The 19,471-nt window shown below is 37.5% G+C and overlaps 1 protein-coding gene across 3 annotated transcripts in view; it reads right to left on the bottom strand.

Moving 5' to 3' along the window:
- The window catches only part of COL14A1 (collagen type XIV alpha 1 chain), a 241,791-nt gene that overhangs the window by 201,201 nt on the left and 21,119 nt on the right, over positions 1-19,471 (bottom strand). For all 3 annotated transcript variants that reach the window (XM_063669039.1, XM_054497822.2, XM_054497821.2), the window contains exons 2-4: positions 16,795-16,919; positions 6,461-6,577; positions 2,142-2,285 (exon numbers count right to left, since the gene is read on the bottom strand). In XM_063669039.1, the coding sequence (XP_063525109.1) occupies positions 2,142-2,285; positions 6,461-6,577; positions 16,795-16,882 (349 nt within the window). In that variant the 5' untranslated portion in view covers positions 16,883-16,919. The remainder of the gene's footprint in view (positions 1-2,141; positions 2,286-6,460; positions 6,578-16,794; positions 16,920-19,471) is intronic.

Genomic DNA, 19,471 nt, shown 5'->3' with positions numbered 1-19,471 from the left:
ATAAAAACCTTTTCCAAAGCTCCCAGACAAAGTGAATCTCAAAAGAATGTAACATTTACAACATGTGTATGTCCTGCTAACAGGTGAATTTGCCAAATGTCTTTGTTCAGAAGTTTCAAGAGGTAACTTAACCAAGTTGTGTTTTCTTTTAAATTTTTAAAATATTCACAAAATATTGGGTTGGTGCAAAAGTAATTGCGATTTCTCCAATTTAAAGTAATTGCAAAAACTGCAATTACTTTTGCACCAGCCTATATGTCTCACAAAATATTACCAACAAGAGGAAGACAAAAAAGGGAGGGAAGGGGTGTAAAAAGTCTAGAGAGAACATTGCTGCACACAAAGTTCCAGACCCACCACCTCACAGATTTATGAATTCATCTTATGGTAGGATTTTAAAAGCTATTGTTTAAAATTTAGAAAAAAAATCTACTTGAAATGATGTCGTGATTTGCTCAAAAAATAATAACGAAAAGGGTTTGAAGGATAGAAGAAATAAGACTGGCCCTGAGCAGCTAATTGCTGAAGCCAGATGATGGCTACTTAGGAGTTCATTATACTATTCTGATGATTTTTTATTATGCTTTAAATTGTCCTTAATAATAAATTGGGTTTTTAAAAAGAGTCTGTTTTAGCAATGAAGTAACAGAAAGTTAACTAGGCTAGGCATCTTCTGTTTGCATTCAAAATACAAAATTTTCATCTTCACATTTGAAACACCACTTTCAGGAAGCGGGTGTTGCTGTAGTCTCTGGTCACTAGAATATAAGATCCCTAGGGGCAGGGATTTGTCATGTGCCCAAGTCCCTAGAAAACAGTCTGGCACTTAGTAGGCATGTGGCATACATTTGTTCAACAGAAAAAAAAAAGAGTGAATGAATGTCTCCTGAGAGACAGAAGAATCAGGGCCTGTGTGGATCTTTATTTTTTATTTTATTTTTTGTTTTTGAAATGGAATTTTGTTCTTGTTGCCCAGGCTGGAGGGCGATGGCACGATCTTGGCTCACTGCAACCTCCACCTTCTGGGTTCAAGCGATTCTCCTGCCTCAGCCTCCCAAGTAGCTGGGATTACAGGTGTGCACCACCACGCCCAGCTAATTTCGTATTTTTAGTAGAGACAGGGTTTCTCCATGTTGGTCAGGCTGGTCTCAAACTCCTGACCTCAGGTGATCCGCCCGCCTAGGCCTCCCAAAGTGCTGGGATTACAGGCATGAGCCAATGCGCCCAGACTGTGTGGACCATTTTTAAACTCAATCTAAGGAAATGCTTCCTAAGGAACTGTGTGGACATTGATTGGACCATCGCAGAGCTTTCGCTCCCGCTTAGAATGTCCTCTGCACACTCTATCCTTTCTCCAAATGCCCAATTTACTATTTGAGAACTGGCTCAAACATGAAGCTTTCCCATGCCTATCCTCTCCACAGCCCATTACTGGGGCAGAGAAAGTACCTCTCTTCACAGAGTCCTATATGTACTCTCTCCATATTTATCACATTGTATTTGCTGACAAATCAGCTTATCATGGAGACTGGCATAGAACAGTCCCTGTGTCAACCGATTGACAATTAGAAAGAGTTAAATTCCCTGTTGTGTAGGCTGTTTTAGTAGAGGCTGGACTGGCACTTTCTGGGGATCCTACAGAGGAGATGCAGGCATTATCCATTCAGACATTCATATTTATGGAGCACCCATTATATGCCAGGCCTATAATATGCAACTGTGATACAATGAGAAATAAAAATCATTGAGTTACAGTCTTTGCAAAACTTGCAGACTTCTAGGGGTCACAGAGAAGTAAATAAGCAATTACAATATGGTGTTATAGTACCAGAAGGGAAGCTCTAGATGCTAAGAAATCACATAGAAGAGATGTCTGGGTAAGGTTCAGGAGCCAATGTTAAGAAGTACATTGGAAACTAAAGCATAAAGGATAAGTAGGAATACAGCAAAATGGGGGAAAGGGAAGGGTAGGAAAGTATTAGAGATCAGAGGAATTCGTTGAAGGTAAGACTGAAGGTCTTCTAGGATCTCTACAAATCTGAAAAATCTAGAATTTTAAGTTGTAGAATATATATCACAGACTCAAATCCAAGGCTGGGACAGAGTCCTGCGGAGGTGCTTTGAGAACTGTAAATACATACTTCTGAATTGGCCTTGAGCTGGCTTGCTTTCTTTATCTTTATTGTATGCAATAATTTGAACTGTGTAATTCTGGTCTGGCATAAGCCCTTGAATAATTGCTTTAGTTGCAGTGTTCTGGAGATTCAGCTGGTTAGTTTTTCCACCTATAATAAAAGAGAAAAATAAATCAGTTCTAAGAAATAAGGTTCACTGTGTACATTAAGGAACTTTATTAGTTAGCAATGATGGTGTTAAAGAGTGAAGGCATTTTTTGAAATGTGTTTTATTGTATATATTTTAAAATGTATGTATTTAGAATGTACATCATGATTTTTTTACATACATCAAGAGGTGAAGACATTTAAAAATACATACAATGGTATATATGTGTATTGCACCTAATTATAATATAGTTTCCATCTTCCTTTTTAGCTGTACTCTTTTTACATTAGATAACTAACAATTGTCGAAATTAGAGAAAACCAAATTCACAAAAATATTTCATCATAACACACTACTGCTTTTATACAGTAGGAAAAGACATAGTACAAGATTACAAGACAGCAAGCCCTCAGCATCACATATACTCTTCGAGGAAATAATTTCACTTAAAAGTGAAGGAGGAGGCCAGGTGCAGAGGCTCACACCTGTAATCCCAGCACTTTAGGAGGCCAAGGCAGGTGGATCACCTGAGGTCAGGGGGTTGATACCAGCCTGGCCAACGTGGTGAAACTCTGTCTCTACTAAAAACACAAAAAATTAACCAGCCGTGGTGGTGTTCATCTGTAGTCCCAGCTACTCGGGAGGCTGAGGCAGGAGAATTGCTTGAACTGAGGAGGTGGAGGTTGCAGTGAGCCGATATCGCGCCACTGCACTCCAGCCTGGGTGACAGACCAAGACTCCACTTCAAAAAAAAAAAAAATGTGAAGGGGGAGATATGGGCAGGCTGAAGGTAATTATTTACACTGGAATTTTTTTCTGCAGCCTCTCTAAAGTGAGTCAAAGCATCCTTGAAACATGAACAATTTAATTATCTTAAATCTGATCACAAATGGCTCAGGATGCTGAAGGAACCACTCATTGGCTGGCTGCTTAAAAGTTGGCTTGTTCATGAAAAGATTTCAAAATCCCATTACCTCTCCATCACATTAGACTGACATCTAAGGCTTTCTTGAAAGTGCTGATGATTAAGTACTCAACTTTTATGCAGAATTCCAAATTTTACTTTTCTTCTCTAATTTTTGCCTGCAATTATGTGTCTGAGAAAAGGAAAATTAATTTAAAACTTCTGTCTCTCTAGCAGTACCAGCAAGAGAAGTCTGAAATTTGCTGAATTAGTAAAACATAATACAGATTATAATTTAATCATATGCCAATAAAATTAATATTTTTAAATCTGAAATTTGATGCTGCTATTAACTGTGCTGCCTGCTACTGGAGGGCAAAATGGAGTCTTTCTCTTGCCAAAACCCATTTCCTTATGTGCGTTTATGTTCAAGATGTTAAATCTGGTTTTAGGAACTTCTGTCATTTAAAACTCACCTACTACAAAGTGCACCTAATATATCCTTCACAATGTGTGTTTCACTAAAAAAAAAGTTTCTCAAAAAACAAACCCTGTATATTAGAGTCTCTCTTTGAGAGTTATGGAGTGTATTATTTTATTAGAGGCTTTGAGATTCCTGAAACAAACAAAAAAAAAGCTTTAAACTCTGTTTAAACCAGCATTTCCCAAATTTATTTGACCATTAAACTATTTAGCTGCATAATAGCTATTAGCATCCTACAGAATACCATGGAACATGCTTTCAGAAAGGCTGGCAGAAAGAGTAGTTGGACCATATCTCATAGTGTTGAAATAGCTATAAACACTTTGCGGCTAAATGTATGTATTACTCTTTATTTACTATGTTTAATCAAATAGATACCAGATTGTCAAGACTGATTGTCTTGGGTTGCTGCAGTAAGCACACTGTGGAAAATAAACCTAGCATTTTCGAAGAAATAATTTGCTTTCACTCCTAATTTTTATTTTGCCATGGGAGATGTCTAAGCAAGAACTAGACATCTACTTCTTGGGTGCACTCTTCAAGAGAGGACTGAAGGATTCAGATGAAGGTTTGTTTCAGAGGCGACCCAAGCCACTTCTGCAATTCTGTGATTCCTCAGTAACACTTGCTTGGGGGTACTTAATAGTTTGGTATTATCAGCAATTAATCAGAAAAAGTTAAGCTACCAATCACTTGAAGGAAAAAAAATTACCTTTCAAGATCAGACACGAGGGATTCTCACAGGTACCAAAAAATAGTAACTTGTATTTTGACCTTCAGAATCATAAATGTTCAAGAATCTTTTAAATTTAAATTTCCCATGATAGCTTATTTTTAAAAAAATAAGCTATATTTTAAAAATCAAAGAAATTTCAAAATTGAGTCATACTCCGAAATGAAAACTCTGAACCAGGTTTGAGAATATTGTTTTCCATAAGAAAGTCACTTCTGTATGCCACCATGGGAAAAGTGGACATCTGGTATTGCTCAACCAGAAGTCATTCTAATGAGTCTATGGATAATATTTCTTAATGAAAGATATGTCAGGCCGGGTGTGATGGCTCACACCTGTAATACCAGCACTTTGGGAGGCTGAGGCAGGTACATCAGCTGAGGTCAGGAGTTCAAGACCAGTCTGGCCAACATGGTGAAATCCCATCTCTATTAAACATATAAAAATTAGCCAGGCGTGGTGGCGGGCGCCTGTAATCCCAGCTACTCGGGGGGCTGAGACCGGAGAACCACTTGAATCTAGAAGGCAGAGGTTGCAGTGAGCCGAGATCGCACCTCTGCACACCAGCCTGGGCAACAAAGAGCGAAACTCAGTCTCAAAAAATTTTAAAAATTAAAAAATAAATAAAAGATATGGCCTTTTGGTGACCAAGCAAGAAACCAGGTGTTTCATCTGTTTGTCTTGTTTGAATGTTTACGTCAACTGTTGAGTAAGACGTCCACATTATTGAACAATACAGCATCTGTCTCCTTCACCGTATCATTTGGGAAAAGGTCTACCACTGAAAGGCATGTAGCTCCATATAATCCTCTTTATCACCAATAAAAAGAAAAAATAATTATTATGTTTACATAAATATATATTATACAAACATGTATTATTAAGTACTTATTAGGTACTGTGTGAAAATGGATCCTTGGAGAAGTAATGGGACCTGAGAGCATCTTTATGACAATCATAGGTAACATTTACTGAGCACTTACTATATGGCACCACAGTTCTAAGGGCTTTATATTTATTTTAGTCTTCACAACCAGTACTTCCCAAATTTAATGTGCATAGGAATCACCTGGGGATCTTTTTAAAATTCAGACGCTGGTTGAAGAGGTCGAGGGTAGAGCCCAGTATTCTGCATTTCTAACAAGCTCTCAGGTAGTGCCAATGCTGCTGATTCCAGATCAACCTTGAGTTGCAAATTCATAGAAAACTCCATGGGGTGGGTACAAATATTGTTTGCTTATTGTATAGAAGAAACTTGAGGCACTGAGTCATTAACTTGCCTGAATCACACTACTTATAAGTGACAGAATCGAGTTTTGAATTCAAGCAATCCAGTTGTTGATCCCATCTTCATCTTCATAACAACCATGTCACAGAGGCAATTTCCCTACATGGTCTGTATTATTTTAGCTTATTATATTCGTATAATAAAAACATAAAATATGAGAAAGAAAAACTCAACCAAATGATGTTGAAAGATACTTCATTATTTAAATACACTTAATTTAAAGCTTCTTTAAATAATAAAGTACCTTTAAGCATCATTTAAGCATCATCTTTAAAATAAAGATGTTTAATTTAAAGCATCCTTAAATAACTATTCATGATCAAAAAACGTGTTCAACTTATGTTTTTCCTGCCTTATCACTTATTTTCACAATGTCCACTTAGCCTAATTTTAATGTATAATGCTGAATATTATTCTATTGAGTTAATTAATAATAGTTTATTCAACCAGTCAAAACTATTGGACACTCAGGTGCATTGTATATTTAAGTTCCAGTGAATTCAAAGTATTCATTTTATGTCTAAACAGAGGAAATAAAACTTGTTGATTGTCTGATAATTTGGTCTAAAAAGAACTAGAGCCAAGAGTCATTCTTCACTCTTTGGGGAACATTATTACCTTGATTAGAGGGTAAGATTTTAAACACTAAAGATTAAACAAACCAAAAGCTTTCAAAAAATCCAACACAATGCTTGGCACTACATGTTTTTAGTTGCCTATGCATGAAAAGTTGCTAATGCTCTGCAAAACAAAGTCAATTGTTTTTACCTGAAGCTGGAGTCACAAGAAGTTTGTAACCACCAAATTTCCCTCTTGGAGCCTTCCATGAAATCTGTATACTGTCATGAGATATTACATTATATCTTAACCTTGTGGGTGGAGCCACTGAAAAGGAAAAACAAAAATGATGTTAACATTGTAACATTTAAGTTTCTATTTGTTAAATTAGAAAGTCAAAGTAGTATAATAAAAATACACACAAAAGACTTCATCAGCCTCAAAATATATAACATATATACATATGTTTTTTGAGATGGAGTCTCGATCTGTTGCCCAGGCTGGAGTGCAGTGGCACGATCTCAGCTCACTACAACCTCTGCCTCTTGGGTTCAAGCAATTCTCTGTCTCAGCCTCCCGAGTAGCTGGGATTACAGGCACGTGCCACCAAGCCGGGCTAATTTTCTTGTATTTTTAGTAGAGACGGGGTTTCACCATCTTGGCCAGGCTGGTCTTGAACTCCTGACCTCATGATCCACCCACCTCAGCCTCCCAAAGTGCTGGGATTACAGGCATAAGCCACCGCGCCTGGCCATTATATGTATTATTTTTTACAACCCCACTAATGAATTGATCAGTTTGCAAGACAACACAAACCTAAGGGCATTTGTTTCTTACCCAAGGCATATCCATTTGTCAAACAGTAGTGACCTTATGACAAAGAACTAAGACCAAGTGTTAGAATGTAATACTCTAGCCTAGTTTAATAATTGAAGCCAATTTTGTAAAATGCTTTCATTATGTTACAAGGATAAATTTTTCTCCTTGAAACATATGAGCTTCTATAATCTACTCTACTGAGACCTGTTGTTTGTCCTTAGGGTTTTCACTTTGGTAATTCAATATTTTTGATTATATGATAATTTGAGAGGGCTACTACGGATATATTATGGTAATAAGATATTCATTTAAAAACATTTGAGAAAATGATTGTAAAGGCATTCAGGACCAAGTAAAAGATAATCACGTTTTATAAACTTGGATCCAGTTTTCAAGGATAGCTGATTTATACCTGTCAGAAAGATACAAACACATGGTCATGAATCAGCCCAGAATGTTTTATCTTTTCTGACAGTTTACAAAAATGAGTAGATCTGTATTACTTTTTGTGTAGGTCATTCAAACTTCAAAACACATTTCTGGAACACTACACAAATGTTCCAGTATTTCAAAAAAGCTAAGAACGTTTTTATTACATACTCTCTAAATTACTTTGTTAGAAAAGAAAAGTTAATATTTCATGGAAAAGTTAGCCTTTTTTATCCACTTTTAAGCCCAGCCTCTCTTTCTCATTTTAAAAAACAGAGTGTAGAGAAAAGAAACAAACATTCTCCTACATAGGCATGGGGTACAACATGGGGTTGGATGTTAGTTTCATTCCTGGTTCTACCACTTAGCTAATAACCTTGAGCAGGTTATTGTTTCTTCCAAAACCTTAGTTTCTTTATTTTTAGAAAAGGTGATGGCAATACTTTTTGCAAAGGAGAGATGACAACTTTTAATAGGATAATGGATATCATGAATATAATGCATTATAATAAGGGGTCAATAAATATTTGTTCCCTTTCCCCTACTTCATGTAATGATTCAGCTTAAAAGCTCACTTAATCTTCAAAACATACATTGCTATTCCAATTTTATAGATAAAGGAACCAAGGTGCAACTAAGGCACTTGCCCAAGTTCACATACTGGTGAAGGACAATCTCTGACCCCAGATGAAATGCACTGTTTCTTTGAAAGATGATTCATATTAAGAAGTCACCCTCAGCCAGGCAGGGTGGCTCATGCCTGTAATCCCAGCACTTTGGGAGGCCAAGACGGGTGGATCACCTGAGGTCAGGAGTTTGAGACCAGCCTGACCAACATGGTGAAACCCCATCTCTACTAAAAATACAAAATTAGCCAGGTGTGGTGGCACACACCTGTAGTCCCAGCTACTCGGGAGGCTGAGACAGGAGAATTAATTGAATCCAGGAGGCAGAGACTGCAGGTAGCCGAGATCAGGCTACTGCACTCCAGCCTAGACGAGACAGAGCGAGACTCCATCTCAAAAAAAAAAAAAAAAAAAAAAAGAAGTCACCCTTCATTGAGCTAGATGAATGAAGAATTTACTACTCCACAAACTGAAATCAGTTTGAAATCAGATGAAAGCATCTGAAGTCAGTAAGCACTGAAAGACACAATCTTAAGAATAGATTTTCTTTCTATTTGTCCTTTACTATCTCGAAGTAGAGAATGCTAGTCATGCAGAATAAAAACATTACCTTCCTGTTCTCAATGTGACATGAATGGAAGAAAGAATTTACATTTCTCTGGCTAATGAGAAAGCATAAATTTATCATACGAATAACTTTTTTCAAATGGAAGAGGAAGGTGCCTGAACCTAACATTTGGATGAACAGAAAACTTACTATTTTGCTTAGTCATCAACTTGAGAAGAAAATTTATTAATAGATAGGTTCTTATTACTTATGGAAGAAAATTAAAAGTAAGAATTTAAAATATTAAAAATATATGCAAGTTTCTGAGTAAAATCAAGTCAGTGGACTAGTAAATGTCATTGCCCAAGTTTTTGCATGAATGAGCTGCTGAAAGAAAGCTGTCTGGGGAACCATCAAGTGGAAAAGTACAAATAGGATGGAGGCTTCAATCTAGGAAATTCCAAGAAAGTCAATGATTCCATTAGCACTCCAGGTGTGTTGACATCTCAAAACAGCAAACAACATTCAGGATTCCTAGGTTAAAAATTATTAAATTTTCTATCCATGCTACTATTCTTTAAATGTCATCTGAGTTTATAGCCCTCAACATCTCTTAGTCAATAGATAGGCTTCCAAATCTCCAGTAGAAAATGAGGGCAACGTGGACCATGTTCAGGTAATCTGGATGGTGTTCTAGAACCAAGAGTGGCATCGGCTTCCATTCGATTGCTCAAGAAAACGAAGTGTAGAACTGTTGAAGCAAATGCAACAACCAAATCCATCAATACTCAACTCTTTTATTAATTTATAAATGATTAACTGTCTACAGTCCCATTACAACTGCTAGCCAAAAGCAATATCATTATTACCTTTTATCAACAGACCACATCTATTGCCTATAGAAGCATAAATACCCTCACAGTCATTAAAAGAAGATCTTGGTTAAACATAACATTCACATTTTCCTTAGGTTTTCGCCTTTAGGGTAAAAAATATTGAAAAGAAGAAATGCTAGTTAAAAAAGAAAGAGGCCTGAGGTCACAGCTGTGGATTTCAAAGTTAGCTTTTTCCCCCTTTTAGAAGGCACTGGGACTGGAGCCAAAGCAAGGGCAGCAGGATTGACAGAAACGCTTTAAGTGCCATGGAGAAATAATTGCTCTTATCTCATGGAACAAAACTTTGTGTACATTTTATACCAGACCCACGATTTTTCTGTTTGCAAGCACAAAGGAAGTACTTTTTTTAAACATATACTTAACTTTCATTAATAATTATAAATGCTTACATGAACTTGACAGAAAAATTAATTTATGTCAGTTCAAATCCTAGTCTTTTAAAAAAGACGAACATCAAGTGTAATGTTTGATTTTCAGCACACACCAAGAGCCCAGAGGAAACCAACAGACCCATCCTTTGCATGGTGAAGTGTAAAAGATGAGATTGCACATGAGATTAGGCTTGATATAAGATCTGTGAATATATAAACATCATCCCAAAGTGAGACTGAGGGGGAAGACTGAGGAGCGGCTACCCATTATCTTCCACTCCACTGCAGAGTTAGGCTCATTACTGAAAGTGTAGGGGCATTTTTCTTCTGCTGTGCTGTGCTGTGCTTTGTTTGTGAAGGAAGATTTTCTTCAAGCTCAAAGAATACAACTGCAATCATTCCCATAGAGGCTCATAGGCAGGAGAGAAATGTTTATGTCATGTCATTGAAGCCTCACTATTATCAAGCATTTACGAAATTCTGTTTCATAATCTATTCATTAAAGAGTTGACTTTTGGCTGTCCCTTTCTTCCTTCCTTCTTTCCTTCCTTTCTTCTCATCTGAATTTGAATGCTTACGGTTTTGTCAAGTGACCATCTACGTAAAGATACTTATTTTAATAAAATATTCACATTTGTTTATTAAAACGCTAGTTTTTACACAGGGACACTGAAATGGACATCTTGTATTCTTCCCTACCCATAATCGCATCTCCTCTTCCTTATATGACAGCATCCTGGTTTTCTTCCAAGGAACACCACCACCTCCCCCACTGCATAGGGCCAGCCATCCTTCCCTGGCTAAAGGCTGGGAAAATCACTCAAACCAGGTCAAGCAGACTCTCCCAAGAATCTGAAACTTGACTCCAGTGATGCAAGGATGGAAAATAGCTCCAGTCGTTCCAATGACATGCCCTAAGGAAAATGGTCACTAGTTTGTACAGACTGTATCCCAGAGGGTTTCCCAGATTCCTATCCTTTTCAAAGCTTGATTATTTACTTTTACTTTGATTATATGAGCTACTGCATTACCTACTGGTGAATACATTTTTGCTTAGTTGACCAGAGAAAATTTATTTTATTTGCAACCAAAAATTTCTGGCTGATAAAGATAATGCAGCATGAATCACACTGAGAGTTTTTACCTCTTTAAAACATATTTTAGGATGCTAAGTTGATAGGACAACCAATTATATTTATTTTTAAAAGACTTTTAAACAGCAGAGAAGTATTTGGCTATTTTTCCAAGTAATCTAAAACCAAAAAAATTCTTTTTTTATTATTGGCGGGGTGCAGTGGCTCATGTCTGTAATCTCCCAGCACTTTGGGAGGCCAAGGCAGGCAGATTCGTTGAGCCCAGGAGTTTGAGACCAGCCTGGGCAACATGGCAAAACTCCATCTCTAAAAAATATATACAAAAATCAGTTGAGCGTGGTTGCATGGGCCTGTGGTCCCAGCTACTCAGGAGGCTGAGGTAGGAAGATCTCTTGAGCCCAGGACGTGGAGGCCATGATCGCACCACTGCACTCCAGCCTGGGCGACATAGCAAGACTCTGGCTCAACAAATACAATAAAATACAAAAACTTTAGCTTTTTATGTTAGTCATTTTTTTCCAGTTAAATGTACTGCCTAAATGTTTTATAAATTGGAGCAATTAAATTTTGAGAGACTTTTACTGTAGGATTTGCTACAGGGATTTTTTTTTTAATGTGGTTTAGAACCTCATATGTTGTAATTTCATGATCCATTATAAAGATGCTGAAAACAGCCGTAAGGAAAATATTCTCAACTTTTCAAATGTGTTTGGCTACTAACAGCAAGAAATATGTGTCAACGTGTGAACACGGAGGTCTTTATAAAGTTAAAGCTAGCCCCTATGCGAAGTCTCCAATTTTCTATGCGTTGAGGTTTTTAAATGACAGTTATTTTACCTTCAGTGGCTCCTTCCTGTAACCGTCCAAAACAAACATCGCTAGAACCAGGTACATATTTACTGTGAAATTTCTAAGAAAGTGTGGATCCCATCACTTTGTTATTGCTGTACGCATTTTTCTCCTACAGCCATCACATTACTTTTTCCGTATTCTAGTTCATTTAACAACTTGTCTTGAAAAGAAGATGCTGGAATAATCCAGGTTTAAACAGTTATTTGAGCCAATGTAAGTTCACAGGTCCTGGAGAGGGAACATTTTTCATAAAATATTCCATGGAGAGACTAAATGGTAAAGCACATTCTGTGGATTAGCAATTAAGGAGCAAGAATTAATTTCCTGTATGTCTTCTTTTCTTTCTTTTTTTTTTTTTTTTTTGAGACAGAATCTCGCTGTGTCGCCCAGGCTGGAGTGCAGTGGTGTGATCTCGGCTCACTGCAAGCTCCGCCTCCCGGGTTCACGCCATTCTCCTGCCTCAGCCTCCCGAGTATCTAGGACTACAGACTACAGGTGCCCGCCACCGCGCCCGGCTAATTTTTTTTTTTTTGTATTTTTAGTAGAGACGCGGTTTCACCATGTTAGCCAGGATGGTCTCGATCTCCTGACCTCATGATCTGCCCGCCTCAGCCTCCCAAAGTGCTGGGATTACAGACGTGAGCCATCCTGTATGTCTTTTAATACTAGCTATATTCGTTGATTATTGTTACTGTAATAAATTTCAAAATCTTAGTGGCTTAAAACAATAGACATGTACTATCTTACAGTTCTAGGGGTCAGAAGTTTGAAATCAATCTCATCGGGCTAAAAGGATGGTGTTGGAAGGGCTGAATTTCTTTCTGTAGGGGAGAATCACTCAATCATTGTCTTGCCTTTTCTAACTTCTAGAGGATTCCCACGTTGCTTGACTTGTGGTCTCTTTCCATCTTCAAAGCCAGCAGTACCCAGCCAGCCAAGTTTTTCTCACCTGGCCGCTGACACTGGCTGCCCTATCTCCCTCTTCCATATTTAAAACTTTTTGCAGTTACATTGGGCCCACCCAGATAATCCAGGCCAACCTCCCTATTTTAAGGTCAACTGATTAACAAACAATTCAATCTGACGTCTTAATTCCCCCTTGCCATATAACATATTCACAAGTTCTGAAGATTCATATGTGAACATCTTTGCAGGTACATTATTCTGCCTACCACACTGACTTTGCTTTTTTTTTTTTTTTTTTTTTTGAGACGGAGTCTTGCTCTGTTGCCCAGGCTGGAGTGCAGCGGCACCATCTCAGCTCACTGCAACCTCAGCCTCCTGAGCAGCTGGGACTACAGGCACGCACCATCATGCCCAGCTAATTTTTTGTATTTTTAGTAGAGACGGGGTTTCACCATATTGGCCAGACTGGTCTCAAACTCCTGACCTCGTGATCCGCCTGCCTTAGCCTCCCAAAGTGCTGGGATTATAGACGTGAGCCACCGTACTATTTTTTTTTCTCTGAAAATGTCTATTTGGCTTTGCAAATTAATGTCAAATTTGGCCAGCCCACAGGAACTCACTACTAAATTTGCTTTAAAAGCAGAAAATCACTCCAATAAAGCAATTCATATTTTTTATTCCTTGCTCAAAATCAGTCACGTAAATAAGAGGCGTAATGGTAGAAATAAGATGAGGTTTCTCAAAGGTCTCACATATTATCCTAATCAGCAAAACCAAAGACCTCTAAAGCTTTTCTTATTGAGGTTTCCCCCAGCGTGCAGCCACCATCTTCCTTCTTGAAAATTTCTCCAGCCTTCACTTATCATCCACTACATTCCCCTGACTCTCCTTATAGTTGATGTTGGATTTTTTTTTGACTCTTTCAATCAGTCATTTTTCTTCTATTAAACTCTTATTGAACTCTATTGATGTTTGGCAGACTTCATCCTCACCTCTTTCCACTTTGATATCCCTTCCTAATTCTAGTTCTAAGGCTTCAAAAATCCCTATAAGTGAATTCCCAAATAAAATACAATTCGAATATAATCTCCTGCGCTGATCTTTTTTCCCTAAACTCCAGACCACCAACTGCCTACCAGCCATCTCCACCTGAATGTCCCACAGACACCTTAAGCTCCATATATTTGTCTAAAACTGAACTCATTGTCTTCTACTTGTTTAAACTCTTGAACAAATGTCTACTATGACTGAAACATTGCTCTGTACTAGAGATACAGACACTAAAGAGAGAACTATTGGCTTTTATGAGCTGAGGTAAATAAACAATTACAATGCAAAGATATAGAAGCAGTAATGACACAGGGGTCAAGATGAAAGACCCCATCTGCTCAGGTCTCCATCAAGAAACTTGATTTATCTTCAATATTTCGCTGTTTTTGTCTGTCTCCACTTATAATCAGCAGACAACTTTTATCTCCTATACCCCTTAAATGATTCTTAGATGCATTCTCTCTAATCACGTTGCCTACTTCCAGCCTTCAACACCTATTTCATGGACAATTTAGTATATTTTAATGATCTTTCATACCTTGTTTGATCCTATCCCTCAAACCCCCATGAGTCGCAAATAGGAGAATCATTGATATTGCTATTAGAGTGTCTTTCTCAAAAACAGAGTTGTTTAAAATCTTCCATAATCTGGCTTCAATCTATCTTTCCATCTTTGTCTTTGCCACACTTCACCCCCAACATAACTTATATTGCAATTTATTTGCTTACAGCCCTGTCTCCCTAGTAGACAGTAACCTGGTTGAAGGCAAAAAATTAATAAATAAATAGGTCTTATTTAGCTTTCTATCTTGAACTTAACACATAGAATATGCCCCATAAGTGTTCACTTAAAACAGAATTTGGTGGCTGGGCACGGTGGTTCATGCCTGTAATCCCAGCCCTTTGGGAGGCCAAGGAAGGTGGATCACTTGAGGTCAGGAGTTCGAGACCAGCCTGGCCAACATGGTGAAACCCCCTCTCTACTAAAAATACAAAATTAGCTGGGCTTGGTGGCACATGCCTGTAATCCCAGCTATTTGGCAGGCTGGGGCAGGAGAATTGCTTGAATGCTGGAGGCAGAGGTTGCAGGGAGCCGAGACTACGCCATTTGCCATTGCACTCCAGCCTGGGAAACAAGAGCAAAACTCTGTCAAAAAAAAAAACAAAAACAAAAAAACAAACAAACAAACAAAAAAAACAGCATTTGGCTAACAATGTATATCCGACAGACAGCATCCTTGAAAGTATCCCAAAAGAGCTATATATGATCAGTTATTCCACAAATGACCACTTCTGAATTATGCTAGACTGAGATAGCAACTCTGGAGGGCTTAGCAACTTGCCCGCCTTTTGTTTCTAAGGATCTGTGTCTTGTATCCTGGAGTTTAGAAGATAAGTGGTCTAGAATTTCCTAATTGGCACAGCTGAAAGCATTCTTTCATCAACATAAATAACATAAGTAGAATGTATCTACCAAACTGCCTGCTGTATGTTCAGTGAAGTAGTTGGAAATACAGTTCCTTAACCCCAGGTGTATAATAGCAATTTGTGGATGCAAAAAGACAAGCTCCATTCCTTTCCAAACATGTGTGCCTCCCTTAAAGGAAACAGTGTGTGGTGGTTCATGCATTGATCTTTTCTACAACCTCAATGCCAAACATTAGACATTAGCATTCCTAAAATCACTTTATCACACTTAACAATTCCTTGCTCAGCTGATAAATAACATTTCATCACCAACACTTCAGTCTCTGTAGATTCCCGTGTTTGTCTAATAATATCACTTTGCACAGTTGTGCATATTTACTTCAGAAGTTAGCGCATTTTTTTCAGACAAATGTTTTTGGCTTTGTGGGACACATAGTCTCTGTCATGACTATTTAATTATATCACTGTAGCATGAAAGTAGCCACAGACAATATGCAAACAAATGTGCATGATATGCTTCACTGAAACTTTATTTATAAAAATAGGCAGTGGGCCAGATTTGGCCCACAGGTAGTAGTTTTTCAGCCCCAGACTTACTTTATAAAAATGAATGGAAATCAAAAATAAAAGTTCCCATCCCAGGAATGCAAAGAGTAGATTTCACAAATTAAGTTTAATTAAAACAAAGCTAGAAATCATTAGGAATGCTTGAAATGGCATATTGGCAGGCTCTGTCAGGCCCTTATAACGTTCAGACTATGTGCTCAGTTTTTAAGAAAAGGAGCAAAATCAAGGGCCAGGTATGAAATGATAGAAATATCCTGTACATCATGTAAGAGACGAAACATGATTAGGATACATACACACTCACATTACAGTTATTTATTAACAGAGCTGTAAAAATAGGGCTGTATTCATAAAGCAATTTAATTAATAGAGCATTATTAATATAACTGATATTGTAACATAAAAATTTGACTTTCACTGATTAAACTTGCACAGGCTTTTCAGAAGCACTTTAAGAATAGGCCAGGTGTGGTGGCTGGCACCTGTAATCCCAGCACTTCGGGAGGCCGGGGCGGGCAGATCACGAGATCAGGAGTTCGAGAGCAACCTGGCCAATATGGTGAAACCCTGTTTCTACTAAAAATACAAAAATTATCTGGGCATGGTGGCTCACACCTGTAGTCCCAGCTACTTGGGAGGCTGAGGCAGGAAAATTGCTTGAACCTTAGAGGCAGAGGTTGCAGTGAGCCAAGACCATACCTGGGCTACAGAGCAAGACTCTGTCTCAAAAAAAAAAAAAAAAAAGAATGACCTATTTAATCAATTGCCACAAAATCACTATGCTCCGTCACTGGTGAGGTTGTAATCCTCATCAAAGATGTGTATATTTCTACACTGCAAACAGTTGGTAAAACTCAGTAAAAGCCAACATATTGTTAGGATAAATAAAATAAAAATGATAATCAGAAACAAGAAGGCTAGAGTCCCAGACCCTACTGATTCTCAAAGTCTTCAATTACCTTGACCTTGGACGATGGTGCAGAAATAAACAATTGCCAAAAAAGGTGGAAGCAACCAGTACCGCATCTTGCGCTGGAAAATCTTCATTTTATTTTCTGCTTTTTACATGGGGTGTAGCAGCCACCTAGAAACAGAGAGAACAGGGATATTTTTGAAAAGGCTGAAAATAAAATATATGTAATCATTTAGGACAGGCAAATAAGCCAACGTGGATTAGTATTGTCAGGAAGTAATTAATTCCCTAGAGCATCGTGCATTTCACTCTAAAATACAAACTGATGAGGAAAAGACTTTTTAGAAGATGCTGTAAATGGAGAGAATGATTTGAAATATTTGGGAGAGAACTTCAGAATATACTTTGTGACTCTTCCCTACAGACATAAATTGCATAGTGAATTTCCCAAGTGGATAAATTTCATAATTTTACCTGAAATTAGCATTATCATCAATCCCAATGTCCTTGCCAGTAATGTATTCCTCCTATATTTGTCACATAAAGTTCACATAAACTCCTGTTGCCTTATATTGCCTACAAAGAACAAATATATAGGATCTTTCTACTGGTGATCCAAGAGAATTTGAAAAACCACTTTGTACTCAGACTTCCCCTCATTGGGTTGAATAACCCCTAATCCTTTCACCTTTTCTCATAGTTCTTCTTTTTTCCTAACATAAGTGAATCTAAAACTCTTCCAAATTGTTCATTTTCATTGGGATATCAATGAAAGAAGAGCTACAAGCAAAAGAGAGAAAGGAAGATAAATGGAAGACAAGAAAACGAAGAAGAAAAGAAGAAAGGGTATAATTATTATGTATCCATAATAATTAATAATAAAAATTTTAACATTATAAAACTTTCAGAAAAAGAAGGGAAAGGAAGGGAAAGGAAGGAGAAAGGGAGAAAGGCAGAAATGGAGGGGAAAAATCAATGAATGTTCTGTATTAATTTAAAAGACCATTCTACAAATTGTAGATTACAATTCTATCACTAGGTCATTACAGAGGAGAAATTCTGAAATCCTTCCCTCAAAGATTAAGAAAATATCTCCAAAGTTTTCTTCTACCCAGGGCATATTTTTTAATTCATTTTTTCATTTATATATTCGTTCATTCATTTCCCAGTATTATCCCACAAAGGATCTGAAGCAACTAAATAATAAACAAAAATAATGGATCAGATAACGGTGCCAAATTTCACATGTAAAATACAGGACTATAGTTAAATTTTAATTTGAGATAAACAGCAAATAATTTTTTAATGTTAGTATGTTCTATGCAATAGTTGAAAAACACTATTTTTTAAAAAACTCATTGTTTATCTGGAATTAAAATTTAACTGAGTGTCATATATTTGGTCCAGCAATCCTAGTATAAGGGGAAATTCTGGTGATAAAACAATAAAGTAATGAGTTAAATGAGCACAGAGAAAATGTATCTGGTCCTGTATGGTTGGTAAAGGTAACCATGAATTTGGCTTAAAAATTTATGAATTAGCAGCTAAGCAAGAGGGAAGCATAATAAGCTTTAAAACTTACTATATTTTTAGATTAACTAAAACATATTTTTTCAGGAGATGCATAGCTTTTTCTGATACCAAAAGCTGAGCAGAATTTTTCCCATGGTTCACACCAAAAAGTCATCTTACTTTATTCACCATAAAATGTATTGAGCCCTTGAAGTATGTAAAGACTACTCCAAGTACACATATAAATTCCTTTAATCCTCACAGCAGCTCTTTGAAATACGTACACTTCTAATACATAGTTACAGATGGACAATAACACACAGAGAAGTTGCCCAAGTCACAAAGCTAGTGAGTTCAGGAGCCAGGATTTTAACCATATAGACACCATCAGACATGGTAGAAGCATCTTAGGAAAACGTTTCTACAAGATCAGGCTTCACATCACTTTCTTTCCACTTTAAAAATACCTTGTTCTGCTTACAAAAACAAAGAGTTTTAATAGTGAAAAATTCAGACTACAACAAAGCACAACAAAAAGAATACGCCTTTTGTTATTTTTTCTTGTTCAAGTGTATTCTGATGACAGTAAATGCCCTTTCACAATATATATACATATAGCGGTATCACAACTTATTTACCTACCTTTATTTGGAAATACAGATTGTTTCCAAATTTCCTTTATACATATAACACCACAATGAACATCCTAATTCACATCTCTTTTAATATATGATTTATTTACTTTGGCTAAATTCCCAATTGTGGAACTGCTAGGCAAAACAAGATGCATTGTTTGTTTGTTTGTTTTGAGACAGAGTCTCACTCTTGTCCCCAGGGCTGGAGTGCAACGGTGAGATCTCTGCTCACTGCAACCTTTGCCTCCTGGGTTCAAGCAATTCTCCTGCCTCAGCCTCCCAAGTAGCTGGGATTACAGGCACGTGCCACTCTGCCCGGCTAATTTTTGTATTTTTAGTAGAGACGGGATTTCACCATGTTGCCCATGCTGGTCTCAAACTCCTGACCTCAGGTGATCCACCCGCCTCGGCCTCCCAAAGTGCTGGGATTACAGGCCTGAGCCACCTCACATAGCCCAACATGCATGTTTTTAAGGTTTTTCTAATATAGGTACACAATGCTCTACGGAAAATAACACTGATTTCCACTTCCACCTGCATCTCATATGAGCACCAGGTCACATCACTTCCACCATC

This window comes from Pongo pygmaeus, chromosome 7, assembly GCF_028885625.2.
Source record: "Pongo pygmaeus isolate AG05252 chromosome 7, NHGRI_mPonPyg2-v2.0_pri, whole genome shotgun sequence".
Classification (NCBI taxonomy): Eukaryota; Metazoa; Chordata; class Mammalia; order Primates; family Hominidae; genus Pongo; species Pongo pygmaeus.
The sequence above is the reverse complement of the archived record's forward strand: the minus strand, read 5'-3'. Positions and strand labels throughout refer to the sequence as shown.